We start from the raw sequence: 18,153 nt of genomic DNA, 5'->3' as shown, positions 1-18,153 counted from the left end.
TAAAAACAATAACAGACACTGTTTTCTTGGTCCTAGATCTAGTAATATAATACTAGTATTTCAGGAAAAAGCTCATATACCTTCTTGAATTGATTATTCTATTAATCTCTTGATTCAATAAATCCTAGTTTCAGAAGGAATAGTTGTAGATTATAATATGTCCGAGGCACTGCATATGTAAGAATGTCCTTTCGTCTTCCTCTTTTTTTAAATTTTATTTAATTTTTTAAATTTTTAAATTTTTTTTGTCTTCCTCTTGATGTGGGGAAACAAAGGCAAAAGAAATGTAACTTAAATTAAAATCTCCTTACTGCTCGCAGCCCACTGATAGATTCCTGAAACATGCAGATTATGACCTTCCTCCAAGAACTCGTGGCTGCCTTCGTACCTTTATGTTGAAAAGTAACTTTATCTTGGCAGCAGCTGGCCCCTCGAGGTCCTGAAAACCTTGCTTCCATATTCCTTGGAGACTTGCACTATCCCTAACCTCTGCTAATTAAAAAGTATATAGCCACTCCTCACAATCCTAGTATAGCTCCTTCCACCTAGGAGTCCTGTCCCATGAAAAAGGGAAGGGGGTCAAGTATAGGCAGGAGAGAGAGATAGGAGACCCCTGACTCCCGTCCCTGGGCTCTGAAACTCTTCCTGGCAGGTGAAGATGCTGAAATAGAGCACAAGAAGAAATAAAGGAACAAAGGAAGATGGCACAAGAATCTCAAAGCAACAAGCTACCCAGTCAGTTCTCAATAAAAAACTGCCAATTAAAGCCTTCTGTGGCAACCCATTCGGGACTTCTCACACTCTAGAGAGCTTTTTTTCTTTCCTTTCTGCTGTATTATTCACTTAATAAACTTTCACTTCACCCTTTTGCATCCCCCTGATTCATTCTTTGACTCCATGAGACAAGAACCCTGCAATCGTGCAACACTCTTACATAGGAAATTACTTGACTCAGCATAAAATCATGGAGTCACTGTTTTTCCTCACATAACACCATTGAGTGACCTCACATACTCCAGTACTTAGTGCTATATATTAAAAAAAAAATTGTTTGCATGTTCACTTGGTTATACACAACCTAGGAGTCAACTTCTTTCTTTGGGTTACAGATTGAACTGCTGTGTTTGGCTTTCATGTAGCTACTTGGTACCCTGCCAAGCTGCTCTGTTTCTCCAGTACTCCCTAGGGGAAGAAAGATACGAACGCAAACCGTCAGCCTGGAATCCAGGATGAGCCACTAGTTGTGTCTGCTTTAATCACTCCTGTCCAGAGAAGAAGTAGCCTGCATCGATGACAGACAAATGCCATAGTTGTTGAACGACCTCGGAGTCAGGCATGAGATGAAGGTGCTGGAATGCACACTTTTTGTATTTTCTTTTGTGTTCATGCACACAATAACTTGGCTTTAAAAATGTGCCAAATCTTTAAAATCCATGGTGAACTAGAGAAAACTGAAATGGGGTAGCTGAAAATGATGCACGTTAACTCAGAAACCACTTCACAATACAAACCATCGTTATAAATTTTGCTTGGTACTCTGACTTTTTTCATTCATATGGACTCAAGTTTTAAAAGAAAAGTTCTCTCTGTCTCTGTGTCTCTCATTCTTACTGATTCTTCTCAATCAGATATTGGTTTTTCTCCTTTTTGTATCTACTATTTATGTACTCCATGCCCTTCATGCGTTTTTCATTTTTTTAAATCAATTATATCTTTCCATTCTTCATTGATAGTACTGGATTAGTTTCTCAATATTTTATTCTAATAAACCAATTCTGTTTCCTCTATTTTTTTTAATTGTTTTTTTTTTTTTTATTTATGATAGTCATAGAGAGAGAGAGAGAGAGAGGCAGAGACACAGGCAGAGGGAGAAGCAGGCTCCATGCACCGGGAGCCCGACGTGGGATTCGATCCCGGGTCTCTAGGATCGCGCCCTGGGCCAAAGGCAGGTGCCAAACCGCTGCGCCACCCAGGGATCCCCTGTTTCCTCTAATAGTCCACTATTTTTATTTTTTTTTATATGTAAAGAATTTTTTTTTTATTTTCTTAAAACTTTCTTGTTTTCTGATTATTCCATTTCATGACTTCATGCTTTTGCATGAATTCAATATCCTCCAAAATACCTTAGCACGGAGGGGTTAGCAGGAGATGGGAACCCCATTGCTAACATAGCATGGGGCGGGGGGTTGCTTAGCAGGAGATGGGAGCCCCACTACTTACAACACTGCAAACCTGGGAAGCACTGTGGCATAGTGACTAAGAAACCAAGCTCTACAGCCAGACTGCATGCGTTGGATCCTAGCTCTGCCACCACTAGTTGAGTAATCTTCAGCAAATTTAGATTACATAAACTTAAATTTCCTTGATTGTGATCTTAGGGTAATAACACTATCTTGTAACATTGTATTAAATGAGCAACAACAGGTAATGCACTTGGAAGAGTTTGACAATAGTCTGTACTTAATACCTGTTAGTTAATAACTAGCTAATTATGATGGCTCTCATTAGCAAGTCAACCTCAGAACTGTCACCCTTTATCATAAAGTGTCCGTGGCTCTGTATTAAAGAGTATTGGTGGCTTCCTGTGAGTGTCTTCTCTGTCTGCTTCTTAGGTTGCTATTTCACTTGGACGCGGTAATTTGCAAACTGATCAGCTTTGCCCTCATTCCTGTTTGTTTCCTGTAGTATATCTCGAAAATCTCTCCACATTCCTGCATATGAATTGTAAGATTCCGTAACTCAGATTGTGATTTTGTTCATTGTCAATGGTAATTTGGATGAGGTTATGAAACAAAAATCATGCATTTGATCATAATCATGTATTATCTTTTTGTTTTTAATTGAAGATGTGTGTGTGTGTGTGGGGGTGTTTGTGTGTGCACGTGCACGTGTGTGTGTTTAAGGCAATGTTAGGGATGATATGAGTATATATATATGTATGTGTGTGTGTGTGTGTGTGTGTGTGTGTGTATATATATCCTTTAAATTAGCAGACTTTCATTATATTCTTACTACATTGTGTTTAGATTTGTCTCTAGCTAACTTTCCCTGCTTGTATGAAGTAATTTTACTTCAGCTCAATGCAAGGTACTACCTCAGACTTGATCTTTTTTGTTTCCTTTGAGAAACCTACATGAAGTCTTCCTGCTGGGTTTAATAGAACAAAGAACAACCACAACAAAATGACCTTCCTTTTCTCCTGTATTCTTTGTCACATCAATGTTCTTTTGTGTTGTTCTATTTGTTGCTGTGTGAAGTGTATCTGGGTTGTGAGATAGGGGATTTTGATTGCAATTGGCATTGATTTTTGAAATTTATTCACTCACTTTATAACTTGTAGTGGCTGCCTCAAATGAAGTGCTTCAAAGTTTTTTTGTTTTGTTTTTTCAGTTTTTTTTTCGGTGTTAGGGATTTAAGCTGGTTTATATCTTGGTAATATTTAGCTTTATTGAATCATAACACCATTTGCTTTTAGAAAATAGTATCCTACTTTAATGCTCAAAGAAAAGCACTCTAAAAAAAAAAAGAAAAGCACTCTGTGTTTCAGTCATACACTATTTTAATAACTTGGTATATATGTGCATACTTGAATGTTTGTGTGTGTATGTGTGTATATGCCTACACATGTACATACATATGCATGCAAGGAATACGTGTAATGAAATAATAATGAAAGGATGTGAAGAAGGATATTTTTGTATTTAACATGAAGATTAGAAAACATAAATGAAGATTAAAGATTGCACACTGTCTCTACATGGAGCTACCAAATTAAGCATTAGATAAAATTTATAGTTAAAATGGTCCAAATGAGATTTTCCTTTGCCAAATTGAGCAAGTTTGATTGGAAAAAGACAATATTTGTAAGATGTACTTGATCTTTAGTCTTTAGTAAATAGTTTAGTATTTAGTTTAGTCTAATAAGCATCAAATTATTTTCTATGAGGTCCCTCATGTAAAGTAGAAAATAGTGTAAGACAAATACTATCTTACCTACATATTTACAAGCGACAGTTTTAACATAACCAATTCTGTCTACACACATTGAAGCTTCTAATGTCATTTGTATGAAAACTGACATAAGACTTTCATGTAATATGAAAAAAAGCCGCTTTGAGTTATTCCTCTTTTATGTATATACTGTATTATTCTTTATAAAAAAAAGAGATTTGAAAATTCTGTGCTACTCTAAGTTAGATCACCCATACATCACGGTGTTTACCTCTGCTTCCAACATTTTAAAGGCGTAATATTCAGGGAGAAAGGCTCATGGATAACATAATAATTCTGATTTATAAGACAGGTTTCTGCTTTGAGATAATAAAACCACCACACTGTCCCAAAGGTGGATGATGTTCAGCTTCCTATTTATTTTGGTAAGTAAACATGTAAGTATCCATTTTTCCATAATAAGTAAAATTGCTTAGAAGTGACTCAAATAGAAATGAGACTGATTTTCAGCCCTGATTTAAATATATTTAAAAACTGAAAGTACATCCATTCTAAGTTTGATTGTCAATAACAGTATAAGATTTATAAAAATATTAGTGTCTTGGGATCTGTATTCTCAGTTTGTGGCTCATGTACAAACCAGTGACGGTTAATATGATATCAACAAATAATCAGCTTATTCTCTCATTTTCCATTACATTTTTCTCTCTGAGATATAATTTATATAACAATTCACCACCACAGGAAAGGTTGCATTTAATGGCACTCTCCACTTCATGCAAAATATTGGGATGAAAATCTCAGAGCTCTTTTTATTTTAAAAAAGAAATGTGACAAAAGTGTTTTGGTAAATGAATTAGCATTTAACTTGTAGGGCCATTTCAAATTATACCTGTATAGAGTTGACATAGTATAACTTCTAAGTCTTTCTGAGAAAGTATTTAAAATGATTATTTGCCAGAAACTGGCACCTGGTACCCAGAATACATCTGAGAAGTTGAGAAAACAAAAATCTAAAATAATTTTAAGTTCAAGGTAATTGTCAAATATTTAATGGTGATTGAAGTAAGTAAATAGCAACTGAAGGCAACTCTAGAATCTGTAAGAATTGTATTAAAAATGATGGTACAGTCTTTTCCAATTATATACTTTGAGGCTTTAGCAAGTATTTTAGGAGGTAAAAAATTTTTGTTCTGAAAAATCTTTGTTTAAACAAATCTATTTTGGGGCTTCTGCATGGCTCAGTTGGTCGAATGCCCAACCCTTGTTTATGGCTCAGGTCAGGATCTCATGGTCCTGAGATCAAGCCCCTCCATGAGCTCCATGTTCAGCAGGGAGTCAGCTCATCTCTCCCTCCTCCCCTGCTCCTCCCCACGCTCTTTCTTTCCCTCTCAAATAAATAAGTAATATCTTTAAAAAAGATCTATTTTAATTGTAGGACATTTTAGAGTATTTGACAGGCATATAGACATTGTAGATTTCCAAATAGAATTTAAAATGATTACAGTCTCCAAATTTGCATAGTAGTGACTTCTTTTAAAAAAGTGTTTATGTATTTATTTAAGAAAACAAACAATAATGTCTCAAAAGATGCAAGCTTTTTGGTGAAACCCATGAAGGACTATCACCAACTCCTTAGTGAAGAGAAAATGAGGACTGATAGAAAAGCTCTTCAACCCCTCTGTGTGGCATTAACCGGTGGTTGGTGTCGAATAAGAAACTGATTCTGTTTGAACAAAGTGGTACTACTGTAAGTGGTGCTAGCAAAGGGGCTTCTTCATCTTGGATATTACAGATCTTGCGACTTTATTTCTAAGATTTTCCTGATAGGACTCTTTCTTTCAAACAAGTTAGTGTTAAGTGTTAAAAGTTCTCTGTCAATATAGCTGTCTACATTGTTACTGTTCAAAAATCTGATTATTTTAGCCAGCAATTCCACTGAGCTTCCAGGGGGGAAATGTGTTTGGGAATGACATTCTTAATCTTTCTTAGAAAGTGTTGTAATGTCAAGAAAATAGAGTAGGAGGTACTGAAATGGCATTTGCGAGGTGAACACCATGAAAAACAGAGAGGAATAAATCTTCTTTGGAATATATGTCATACTCAAGACGCTGTCCTTTGTTTCTTGGCTTCCTTTTCAGATGAGAATAAACTAACTTAAAGTCAACATGAGACAACAGTAGAAGATTTTTACTTAAAATGTAATGAACTGTCGACCTGTCATTTTGCACTATTCTCACACAAGTACTAATGCACACATTCACTTATGTCCACAGAATTTCCAAGAGCCAAGACCCTTGTTATTTTTAATTTTGTTAATATTTTCAAAAGCAGCTATGTAGAAAAACTGCCTCTTTGCCTTGAATTTGGACCTCATTCCAAAAGTTGTGGGTTGTAGGCAGTATATTCTCAACAAAATGTCAAGGTGACAAGATCTTTGATTGTTCCACATAACCTTTTATACATGAAAGACAGAAAAAGAGAAAGCCCAGCACTGTCATCTCACAGATATTCATTTTAATAATTGTTTTAACTCTACTTAAAGTGGTTCACCTGGGGTACTGTTATGGCTAGCAAATGACTGATTTGAAAAGTACAAATAATCTTTATATCTAAATATAACTTTGTTTTAAAATAATTATTTTCAGCTAGTATTTGTCCATATCTAATGAATTGAAAGATCATGAAATGATTTCTGAGCTGAAGGTCAAAGTAGGGGTGTTAAAGTGAAAATATAAGTACATTTTAGAGCCATGAGATCTGAAGTTTAAGCTACATCAAGAATTAAGTAAAAGGAAGTGGTTTGACTTGCAATGACGTGGGTGGAGCTAGAGTGTTTTGTGCTTAACAAAATAAGCTAGTCAGAGAAAGACAAATACCATATGATTTCATTCATATGTGGAATTTAAGAAAACAGATGAACATAGAGGAAGAGGAAAAAAAAGATGAGGCAAAACATAAGAGGCTGTAGAGAAAAGCTGAGGGTTGCTGGAGGGGAAGGGGGGGTGGTGGGCTAAATGAGGGATGGGCATTAAGGAGGGCACTCCTTGTGATCAGCACTGGGTATTAAACGAAAGTGACGAATCACTAGATTCTACACCTGAAACTAGAATTATACTGTATGTTAACTAACTGGAATTTAAACAAAAACTGGAAACAATTTTAAGGAAAGGGAGTGGCATGAGAGAAAACACAAATTTGCCAATTTTAAAATTGTGTAGAAGTGGCCCTCTACCAAGAAGGTGGAGCTTTCTCTCTCTCTTTTTCCCCACTTTTAATTCCCTCCTTGAAAACTAATATCCTTGGATTCCTTGAATCAGAATCCAGGCTACTTTGTGTTATTCTATACAAGTAACAATAAATGTGTTTCTTAGAGCATTTATATTATTATCTTTATGATGAATTTTATTTTGACTATGAAACACATGAAAGCACATTTTGAAGAAAAGTCATTAATATATTATAAACACCTACACCAAAGAAATAGTGTTTTCTGTTTGGGGAAAGTTAAATAATAATTATTTAAGCACTTTCCATGTGCTGAGTAATTTATAATTGTTATTTATATCTTTTACATTTCTCAGTCACACATTGAAGATATCCAAATATTGACTATTTAAATATACCTTCAAATATTGACTATTTAAATATACTACTTCATTATTACTTAGCATGTGCTTGTGAGTCATCATTTGGTGGCTGAAACACACCCAAAAAATACAAAACTCTTTTGTAACAGAAATGTAAGGAAAATTAATATCCTGACTTTCCCCTACAGTTTTATATAAAATTGTTCACAGCAAAAGTCTCTTGTATTAATCATATAAATGCCATTTTTAATTAAATCACAGATTCTGCAATATTGAAGGACTTGGAGGCCATTCAGTAAAGTCCTTTTATTATTAGAATGCAAGTTTGGCTGCAGTAGCATAAGCCAGATAATATTGGCTCAGAAAAAATGCAATTTTATTCCTTTCTCAATACCAGTACAAACATAAACAATCCATGACTGATTTGGTAGCTTCAGAAAAATTGGATTTTACTATCCTTAACACGTTTCTTTAAGTCATGATTTTTCATTCCAAGCCATCACATTTTAATTTTAGCCAGGGGAAGAAGAGAAGGTAGATAGCACATATTCCTCTTACTTTAAGGATCCAATTCAGAAGCTTCATGAATTGTGGAAGCTTCTTTCATGAATTGTGGAAGCTTCCTTCCACTTACATCTGTTTGACTAGAATTACCCATTCTAGGTTCAAAACCCATGAGGTGTGGTATAGCAAGAGTTTTGCTAAAATCAGGGGTTGTGTTAGTAAGTAAAGAGAAGTAAAGGAAGAAGACAAATAATCTCTATCAAAGGCCCCACAATTTGTCTTCCAGGTCCTTAGGAGGAGTTGAAATTGATCTAGGGCAGCATTATAGGAGTGGTCCCCAGAGCTCTTGGTGTGGGTGAGTGGGCAGTGGGTAATTGGAAGCAAGATTCTATCAGCGGGTATACAAGGTGATAACATGTTCATAGATATACTAAGACATTATCTTTCTTTTGCATTATGCTGACATTTGCATTGATGCCAAAAGCAGTGGTGGGTAAACTACCGCTGGAGACTTAGCACAAAGCAAAGACTTGGAACCAAACTGCTGTACTAGTAGGCATATATTATTTTCTGCCACATACTTGTAGAACAAAAAGAAAGTAAGTTTCAGTTAAAAATGTTCTTGGTGAAGCTGTAAAAAAAAGTTTATTGTGTCTCAATTTTCAGTACAAATCCACATGTCAGAACAAAATGGGAATATGAATAAAGCATTTGTGTTACACACTGAACTATAATGGTTGCCTCGAGGCAAAACACCTGTGCAATTGTTTCCATTGCAAGCTGAGGTAAGCACTTTTTTCATGGCAAATCATTTTTACTTGAAAGAATAATTGACAGACAAACTAGTATATTCAAACTTGGATACTTGGCAGATCTGTTATCAAAACTGAAAGAAATAAACCTATCACTTCTAGACAAACCACTGGCATATTTAATATCAATGTTAAAAGTACAGTTTTCAAGGGAAAATTAGAAATTTGGAAAAACTGTAACCACAACAATGAGATTAACAGCTCCCAATAAAGGTTTTCCTCACGAACCCAGTGATGATAGTAAGGAATGATTTGTTGTTGTTGTTATTTTATAATGCTACGTTGTCAGCATTTGGAAGATCTTCAAAACTAAGTGCATCGATATTTTCCAAATGACTGGCACATGATTTCATATGCATGATTAAAGATCCATTTTAAAGTTCAAGACAGACAAAATAATTTAATGTAAGATGTCAAAATGTTAATCACATGGTTTTAGATTCTACATTACATATAACTTTTTAAAATCTATCACTTGCTGAATTTTTGGTGCAGTACAAAAAAGTAATATCCACAATTATTTGAAAAGGCCATTATAATAGTCACTTCTCTAATAAATCTATGTGAGATTACAAAATTACAATTTGTAACTGATGCATACACAGTCATGAAAATTCAGCTATTTTCTCTTAAGCCAAATATTAAGCAATTCTGCAGAAATCTTTCAAACTTAAGTGTTATATATATTAATCTGCAGTGATCATACTTACTGTTCCTTCTAATTGTATTAATAAATACATTTTAAATTTTGTTTTAATTTTTTTGTTTTAATTTTTAATTAATAATTTCATTTTACTGTAGTAAGTACATATATATATATATATATACATACATACATATATATATCTCATACAAAAAAGCTCTTTGTATTTTCCCATAATTTTTAAGACTGGAAAGGAGTCCTGGGACCAAATAGTTTGACATCTGGTGGTCAAAGTCATTATAGAAGATTTCAGCTAGAGGATTTTCCACTAAGATAACAGAAAAGCTACACTGAAGGCATATAAAGCAGAAGAATGTTTTATGTACATGTCACCTGAATATCATACCATACTTGGAAGTAAGAATACTTTGTCTCTCAATTTTGCTTTTCAGGGCACCTGAGTGGCTTGGTGGTTGAACATCTGCCTTTGGATCAGGTCCTGATTCTAGGGTCCTGGGATTGAGTCTCACATCAGGCTCCCTGCAGGGAGCCTGCTTCTTCCCATGCTTATGTCTCTGCCTCTTCCTGTGCCTCTCATGAGTAAATAAATAAAATCTTAATTTTTTTGTTGTTGTTGTTGTTTTTCTTCTCTTGAGGATAAAGGTGGAACGGTGATAGGATAAAACATGTAAATAAAAGTGAAAATTGCCCTTGGAAAATTATAAAGACTTTTAATTCTGATTCTCCTCCTATTTTAAGCATTGTTAACCTGGGAGGGGTGTGGTCCAAATCAGTACATTGGTATACTATGAATAATGTAATTGAAATAATGAATTTGGATAAAATGTGTTCTTACATCATTGTTACTTTCTTTCTCCAAAGGCCAGTGCAAAGATGGCAAGGACATGGGGTGTTTCTCTTAACATACTAGCCATGGATTTTTATCTCAAGAAGTAGTGCATCACTAAATTTTCTATTTTTAATTTTTATAATGATATGGTTGATATTCCTACAGTCACAGTTTTGTAGTCCAAAATCAACTACAAACAATTGGCCAATTTAAGGATTTACATTACAGATCCATTCCTTATATATTACAGAATTATTGACAATTTGAAACCAACCAATTTTCTAAATTCTGTACCACCATTACCAATGCCTAGTTTAAAATCATAGTTTTCATTACATATTTGATGTCATCAAGATAACACTTGAAAATATACATATACAAAAACTTAGTTCAAATTAATTATTGAATATGATAACAAAATCCAAAAAAATCATAACCAGAAAAAATGGTTATGAAATAGATTTTAAGATAAATATCATGCAAAACTACATAGAGAAAAGAATTACTTGATTAAATAACATTTTAAAACGGAATTTTGTTTGTCTACTATAAAGTAATTAAATCTTACTTTTTTAGTAAATGTAGGCTTTTGGGAATAGTATTCACACTGTTGTGCATATAGCACAGTTAAAAAGAAACTATGAATCAGGTTCTCAGCTGGGTATAGGAGATGAGGGTAGAGTAGTGCATCGCTGGAATTTGAGCTCAAATAGCCACAAGTATGGCAGAAAGTAAATGGGAGGAGTCTTGAGAACTCAACTCTATATCTTCCAGACAAGAGAGGATTTTCTTAACTCATCCAATACTATGACTTTTCAAGATTGAAATAAAGGTCATTAAAGTGACCTAGATGAAATACACTTCCACCCCAGCCCTTCCTTTTTTAGTCAGGGTGTAGTACCTATAATCCTAGAATTATTCTTGTCCAAGCTGGCAGTAGTCTAAAAAATGCTTCTTATGTATAAATGTCTTTTCTAAGCATGTTTAATCTATTCTGTCTAGGAATAAATACTGTAACATCTTATATAAAATTATTTTACCTAACCAAAGTTTGCCTCTCTTCATTATTAAAGAAACATATTTTAATGAAAGATTACATTTTAACAAAGATTACATATTTTAATACAAGATAAGGATTGTAATATCTGATTGCTTTTATTGAATGCATGAAAATTACTTATAAAAATTTCCTGTAATGACTTAAAATTATTTTTGTTTCTATAATTCTACTGTTCACAAATCAGGAAGTTACAATTTATCTTCACATATTTCCATTTGGTTCCTGTGCCCAGTAAAATGTGATTTTTCCTCAATGTTTAATGGCTATATTACCTTATTCTTTTGCTTTTAATGTTATATATTTATTACTTTCTTTATTAGTTTTGTAGTGCACCATGAAGACTTGGAAACAACTTCCGCTTTTCCGTTGTCCCCATCCCTGAGCCAATATTCTTTTAAAATGCCTTTCTTAACATTGTGCAACAATAGTGCATTGGAAAATACCATAATAACACATGAGCTTTGACAAAATTAACTATCAAAACAACCAAAATCAAATACATTTATAGTACTAGCCTTTGAAGGTACTTCTCTATCTTGAATAAGCTTTATGGCAAGCAGAAGATATTTATTACCACAGGCAAATCACATTTTTATACTTCATTTTTACTGCCTTCAGGACATATTCAAAATGGATCCAGGTTTTTATTTGCTTTTATATCCACTAAAAATGTCCCCTATTATTATAAGTGAAATAAACCAATTTGAATTAGTTGATGGTATAAGAGAAAATTACTGGAAGGATAAATCAGATATCTCATATGTTTGAAAGTATGAAAAAATAAAAAAAGAAAAAATCTGTTATATGTAATCCTCTAATGCATTAGAAAAGAAAGTTGGTCAAAGGTGCAGACGCATCATTTTGTAGATTAGCAAGAAGTCGTAAATTGATTTTCTAAGAGCACCAAATCACTCTGCATAACAAAAATATAGACAGATTTCAGTAAAAAAAGGGTTATATGAAGAAATGAGGGTCAATAAAGAGAGAGGATTAAAAGAAAAATATCTAGATATTCAGCAAAGGAGAAAGGGAAGTAGGGTGAAAAGAAAAGAAACTGAAGAGAAAACAAATATGAGGTAAAATATTTTTACACATTATTCTTGCATGTCAGTTATAAGTACCATTCTCATTTTCACTTTGAAAATATTAAAATTTATGTTTTTCTTGCCTGTGTTACAGAGTTGTAAATACTTGGTGACACATAAGGGACAGAAAAAATCATCTTTCAGTTAGAAATAAAAAAAAATATGGATAACAAAGCTTCAGAGAGAGAAATGCACTGGATGTAGGGGTCAAGAGAAAATAAGGGTTTGAATGATCGTGAATTCTCTGTCCCAGACTGGGTCTACAGCCAGCTTCATTGTCATCTACCGTAGACAGGATGTATGCAAAAGAGATGGTTAGCTACCCTTCTCACCCTCACATCTTAAGGTCTTACTGATAGGTAGAGACTGGCCCTTGACAGATGTGGTCTGAATGCTGTGTTCCCTCAAAATTCACATGTTGGAATCTTAACCCCCAAAGATGATGGTATTAAGAGGTGGGCCCTTTGAAGGTGCTCAGTTCATGAGGATGGAGCCTTTGTGAATGGGATTAGTATTCTTAAAATCAAAACTCCAAGGAGATCTCTCACCCCTCCCACGGTATAAGGACATAGTAAGAGGTCAGCAGTTTGCTACATGACACAGTTCTTAGATAAGAATAACATAGACCTAAACTTATTCTTCCCTGTGACATGAGAGAAGGGATTTTATCATCTCACCTTTCATTATTAATGAAAAAGAGATAACTTCATAAAAATTTTAATCAATTTTTAGTGGTTTGCTGCTGCCTGTATATACTGGCTCAGAAGAACCAATTTTGCATATCACAAGAATTGGAAAATGCTATAAATTAGGGTCCCCACCCAGGAAAGCTGGTTGTTAAACTTTTACCAACATACCTTAAATGTGAATAAAATATAATAGCACAAATAGTGTAGCTGAGTTATTTTGTAGAAATTATGTATGAATATTTTAAAATAATTACTATAATTTTTGTCCTTTAATGAAATGAATATGTCATTGTTACTGACCTCAAAAGTTTTAGAATAGCAAAAAAGTTCACTACCTCAAAGAAGCCAGATTGTCACAGGCCTCACAATTTACTCAAGTCAGAATGAGGATTTTAACTCCGTATGAATTCATGAGCGCAACAGTGGTGACAATGTAAATTTGGTGAGATTACTCTGAGTATCCTGCTTTATCTCAAGGATGAGTTACACTATGTATTACAAGGAAAAACTTCAACCTATATGTCATTACATGAAAGTGTCAAGAAATCATCTTACTTGTCAGGGTTCATTTTGTCAATCTCATTTTGTTTGGTTTTGCTTATTTTTTTCACATTTTAGAGTAATAGACCAATACTAAGGGTAGGGAAAAAAAAAAAAAAGCTGAGAAAAAAATTCCATAGAGGCAAGACAAAAAAATAAAATCTCAAATGGAAGTGAGTCACAGGTATTGCTTATCTACTTCTTCTTTCAGAAAATTTTGAAAACATACTTCACATATATACAACCTCTTTTTTTCACTATATCCTATAAAAAGATTGTAGTACATAGTTTGTTGTCATTTTTCCCTAATATCATTTTATTCTATTAAAATTGAAAAAAGCAAAACAAATAAATCTCATATTCCTTGTAAAAAATAGAGATGGAAAAAAATTCAAATTCAATAAAATTGTTTATGTAGCAAGCAGTCTGTGTGTGTGTGTCTGTGTGTGTGTGTGTGTGTGATGACTAATAACCAACATGAGAATTATGCTAAATTTAAAAAGAAAGTCAAGAAAACCTCTGGTGATCTTTGATTTATTTAGTTTAAAAATTTAGAATGCAAATATTTATTTCTATAATTTATTAAATTTAGTTCCATGTATTTTCCATTAAATTTAGTTCCAAATAATACATCTTTACTTTATTCTTTTTAATCTTTATCATGCTTATTTATTCTGTACACATCCAATTGAATTGTGTCATATTTTCATACTTTTCTTACAAATCTTGTACCTTTATGACATATTTGTATGTTTAAATTTTATTTATTTTTACTAGAAATTAATGTAGCTCTCATGATATATTGGACCCCACTACCTGCTCATTTCCAGTTTTCATTTCTCCACTCACCCCTTAAATATATCTTTAGATTCTGTCTAAACACTTTCCTTTTTTTTTTAAGGTTTATTTATATATTTGAGAGAAAGAGAGAAAGAGTGAATGAGAGGAGGGGCTGAGAGAGAGGGAGAGAGAGAATCCCAAGCAAACTCTGGATTGAGCAAGGAGCCTAATGCAGGGCTCTCATTTGGATTACTATTTTGGAGAATGCAATTTATTATTTTTGAGACCTAAGAGAAAACGTTTTCAAATTATCTCTAATAATATAAATTATAACATAATGCTATGTATATTATCACATCCGCATTCAGAAAATAGATAGAGCTCACTATCAAAACAATGTCCTTAGTTGTCTATATTAGCATAAATGTCTTACCTTTGTCTTGGCAAACTGATGAGGGGTTGTTTATGACACCTCTTGCTAAGGCTAAAGAGCTTGTGTACAATTTTCTGCGCCTTCAGGAATAGCTGCTTCATGCTGTTCTCCAGTTGTTCGTAGCGGCGCTGAAAATTAGAATCCATTGTCCACAAATGCATTATGGTAGATGTGTTGAGGAAATAATTCATGGGTAGCCTTTTCATAAAGAACTTGAATTCATCTGGAAAAATGTTAAAATTCAATACTTTAATAAACCAACTATTTCCCCTTTTCCAAAATAAATTTAATATGTTAATATTAAAAACAAATACTATTTATTATTTTATGTACAACAAATTAAAAGCAAATTGGAAATTTTTTTTGATGCTTTAGAATTGTTTTCTTTTTTGTTCCCCTTAAAGTAGAACTTTCATGGTAGAAGATAATGAAAATAATTTGTACTAAAACAAGTATTTGGCCAGAAAGTTTAAGCTGAATTTAATTTTTCAATGTTCTCCTTTGGAGGGTTTTTGAATGAACTTTCTCCCACAAGTAGTAGTCATTAATTCAGCTTTCATTTTTGGCATTAGTACTAATAATCCTTTCCAAATGTTTCATACGAAAGAAATAATTTCATTAACTCAGCATAGAAATACATATAATTATTATTAAATGAATATATTAATGCTCAAAGAAAAAGAGAAGACTTTTAAAATAGAAGATTATAATATTCAACTATGCATTCTGGTTATTCCCTTTAACTAACCATATTCTAACTTGTAGAGACAATGTAGTTTAAAACAAAGTGTATGCCAAAGAGAAAAATTTAAAAAGAATTTAAAGCTCTAATTCTGGCTTTTGTTTTTGTGCTGATCATTACCGTATCTGAAATTGTTTTCTTTTTAAATGTCTGATTAACCAACAGTAGAAACAAAACTTGATGCTATACTAAAATAAGCAATCACCTAAAGGTGTGTTAATGATCTTAACACAAAAGAGAGTTGAGACAATAGCCAAAAGATGGAAACAAACCAACTATCCATCCACAAATGAATATATATCTTAATTATGGTGTACATAGATATATATGAATATTATTGACCCATAAAAATATAATGAAGTTCTGACATATGTGGCAGCATGAATAAACTTTGAAAATATGTAAATGAAATAAGCCAGACTAAAACAAAAAGACAAATATTGTATGAGTCCACTTATATGAAATATCTAAAATAATCAAGTTCATTGGGATAGAAAATAGATTAGAATTTACCAAAGGGTGAGGGAAGAGGGAATGGAATATTATTGGATTATAGCTACAGAATTTCTGTTTGTGGTGATGAAAACTTTTTCAAAAAAAGATAGCAGTGATGGTTGTACATCATTAATGTAATTAATGTCACTGAATTGTATAGATAAAATGGGAAATTTTATGTTGTATGGTTTTATCACAGTAAAAACCAATAAAAAGAGATAGTATAGCCTTTCCTCCCATCTCTCCTTTTCTTCTAAAGTAAATATTATGAACTAGGAGTAAAAAAGAAACCCACAAAAAAAAAAAAACCTCTTTGTATCATTTTGCTATTTCTTTAAAATATCAGTGTTAAGAATATCATATTGCACCCATTTCACTGTAGTAGATGGCTGATTGCTCCTCCCCACAAACACAGGAACTCACCACAAGATGTTTTCAGTGGCTGAAGATGTAGTATTTGGCAAGTGAGGCAAATGATATTTTAGTTACTATAAATATAATATAATATAAATATAAATATAAATTTTAGTTACCCATCAAAAAGTACATGGTATGCATTAAACCTCAGCCTCTCTGTGTCTTCATTTCCTCCTTTGAAAATGAAATAGAACATTGTGGATGATCATAACCTTATTTCACTTTAAAATTCTATGATGTTATAAGCATTTCTTTAAATTACCTTTTAGCTAGTTATCCAATTCAAAAACAGTTGTTTTTCTAATGTTCAGTTGCAGCTATTTTTATTTAACTGGATTTGGACAAGGTGTGTCAATAGCCATTTCTTGATGTGGGCAGTGTGTCTAATGCACTATTTTAAAACCTCCAAATTATCATTTCTTAAATGATGCCATTCACTTGGGAAAAGTGTATTACATTAACACACACACACACACACACAGACATATATATATTTAGAGCAATTAATTTATATTTATTTTATTAGTAGGGTTATTTTGATATTCCGACCCAAAGTCTTTCATCAATGCTGACAAATAAAACTTTTTGGCAATTAATAGAAAATTATATTCTGAATATTAGAGTTGTCATTTCTTCTGGAGCAAATGAACACAGAGTCCTGGTGTCTTTTGGACATTTATGGTCTAGACATTTACCACAAGAAGAAGGAAAAATAAAACAAAAGGAAAAATGATTTATGAAGGGAGATTTTGGAGAATGTATCCACTTGATATGCTTCAAATCATTTTTTAAGTAAGCGGGGTATAAATAAGAGATGCATTTTAAAATTCCAATTTCACAGTACCCTACATTTCATGTGGTCCCATATGTCTCTTTTGAGAAATTCCCTCTTTTGAATAAAGGAGTTGATGCATGGAAATTGGAAAGCATTTCTTGGATTATTCACAGAACAGATGCCACCTCTTTGAAAACTAATCATTCATTTCATTGTCATCTTTTACTTGAACACTTTTGATAAGACTTTATTGTTTCATGGCTTTGCATATTTTCATTGTTTGCTATAATACTCTTCTGAGAGTTTCTAAATTAGTAAATTTTATTCAAGATAAATAATATTTTAAAACAGGATGTATTTTGTATTACCAAAGTGTATGTAATAGTGTATGTCAGCTGAAAACTGTCACTATACTATTTCTAAGAAACATAGTTTTAACATGGCACTTGAATAATCACTTCATTATGAAGTCATTAAGAGTCAACACTGACAGTCACTCAAAACATTTATTGGACACCTGCTGTGCACAGAGCATACAGATGTTTCAGTCAGTCGATGAGAGCGACTATGGATAAACTTTCATCTTATTTTTTTCAATGGCAAATGACATGAGATAACTTCTAGTATTAAAATAACAACCTCAGTTTCTGAAATTCATTCTACTTAGAAGTCAAGAGAATCTCCAGAAATATTCCCATGGATAGCTTTTCCTTTGTGCTAGGCAATTAGTAAAATCCATATTTATAGAATGTGAACATGAAATTTGAATGATACAGTAGACTTATTA

General features: G+C 32.9%; 1 protein-coding gene across 4 annotated transcripts in view; it reads right to left on the bottom strand.

The window, feature by feature from the left end:
* Window positions 1–18,153, bottom strand: part of BRINP3 (BMP/retinoic acid inducible neural specific 3) — a 376,978-nt gene that overhangs the window by 50,398 nt on the left and 308,427 nt on the right. For all 4 annotated transcript variants that reach the window (XM_038586119.1, XM_038586117.1, XM_038586120.1 and 1 more), the window contains one exon: window positions 14,938–15,160. In XM_038586119.1, the coding sequence (XP_038442047.1) occupies window positions 14,938–15,160 (223 nt within the window). The remainder of the gene's footprint in view (window positions 1–14,937; window positions 15,161–18,153) is intronic.

Source organism: Canis lupus, chromosome 38 (genome assembly GCF_011100685.1).
Source record: "Canis lupus familiaris isolate Mischka breed German Shepherd chromosome 38, alternate assembly UU_Cfam_GSD_1.0, whole genome shotgun sequence".
In the NCBI taxonomy this organism is placed as follows: Eukaryota; Metazoa; Chordata; class Mammalia; order Carnivora; family Canidae; genus Canis; species Canis lupus.
The sequence above is the reverse complement of the archived record's forward strand: the minus strand, read 5'-3'. Positions and strand labels throughout refer to the sequence as shown.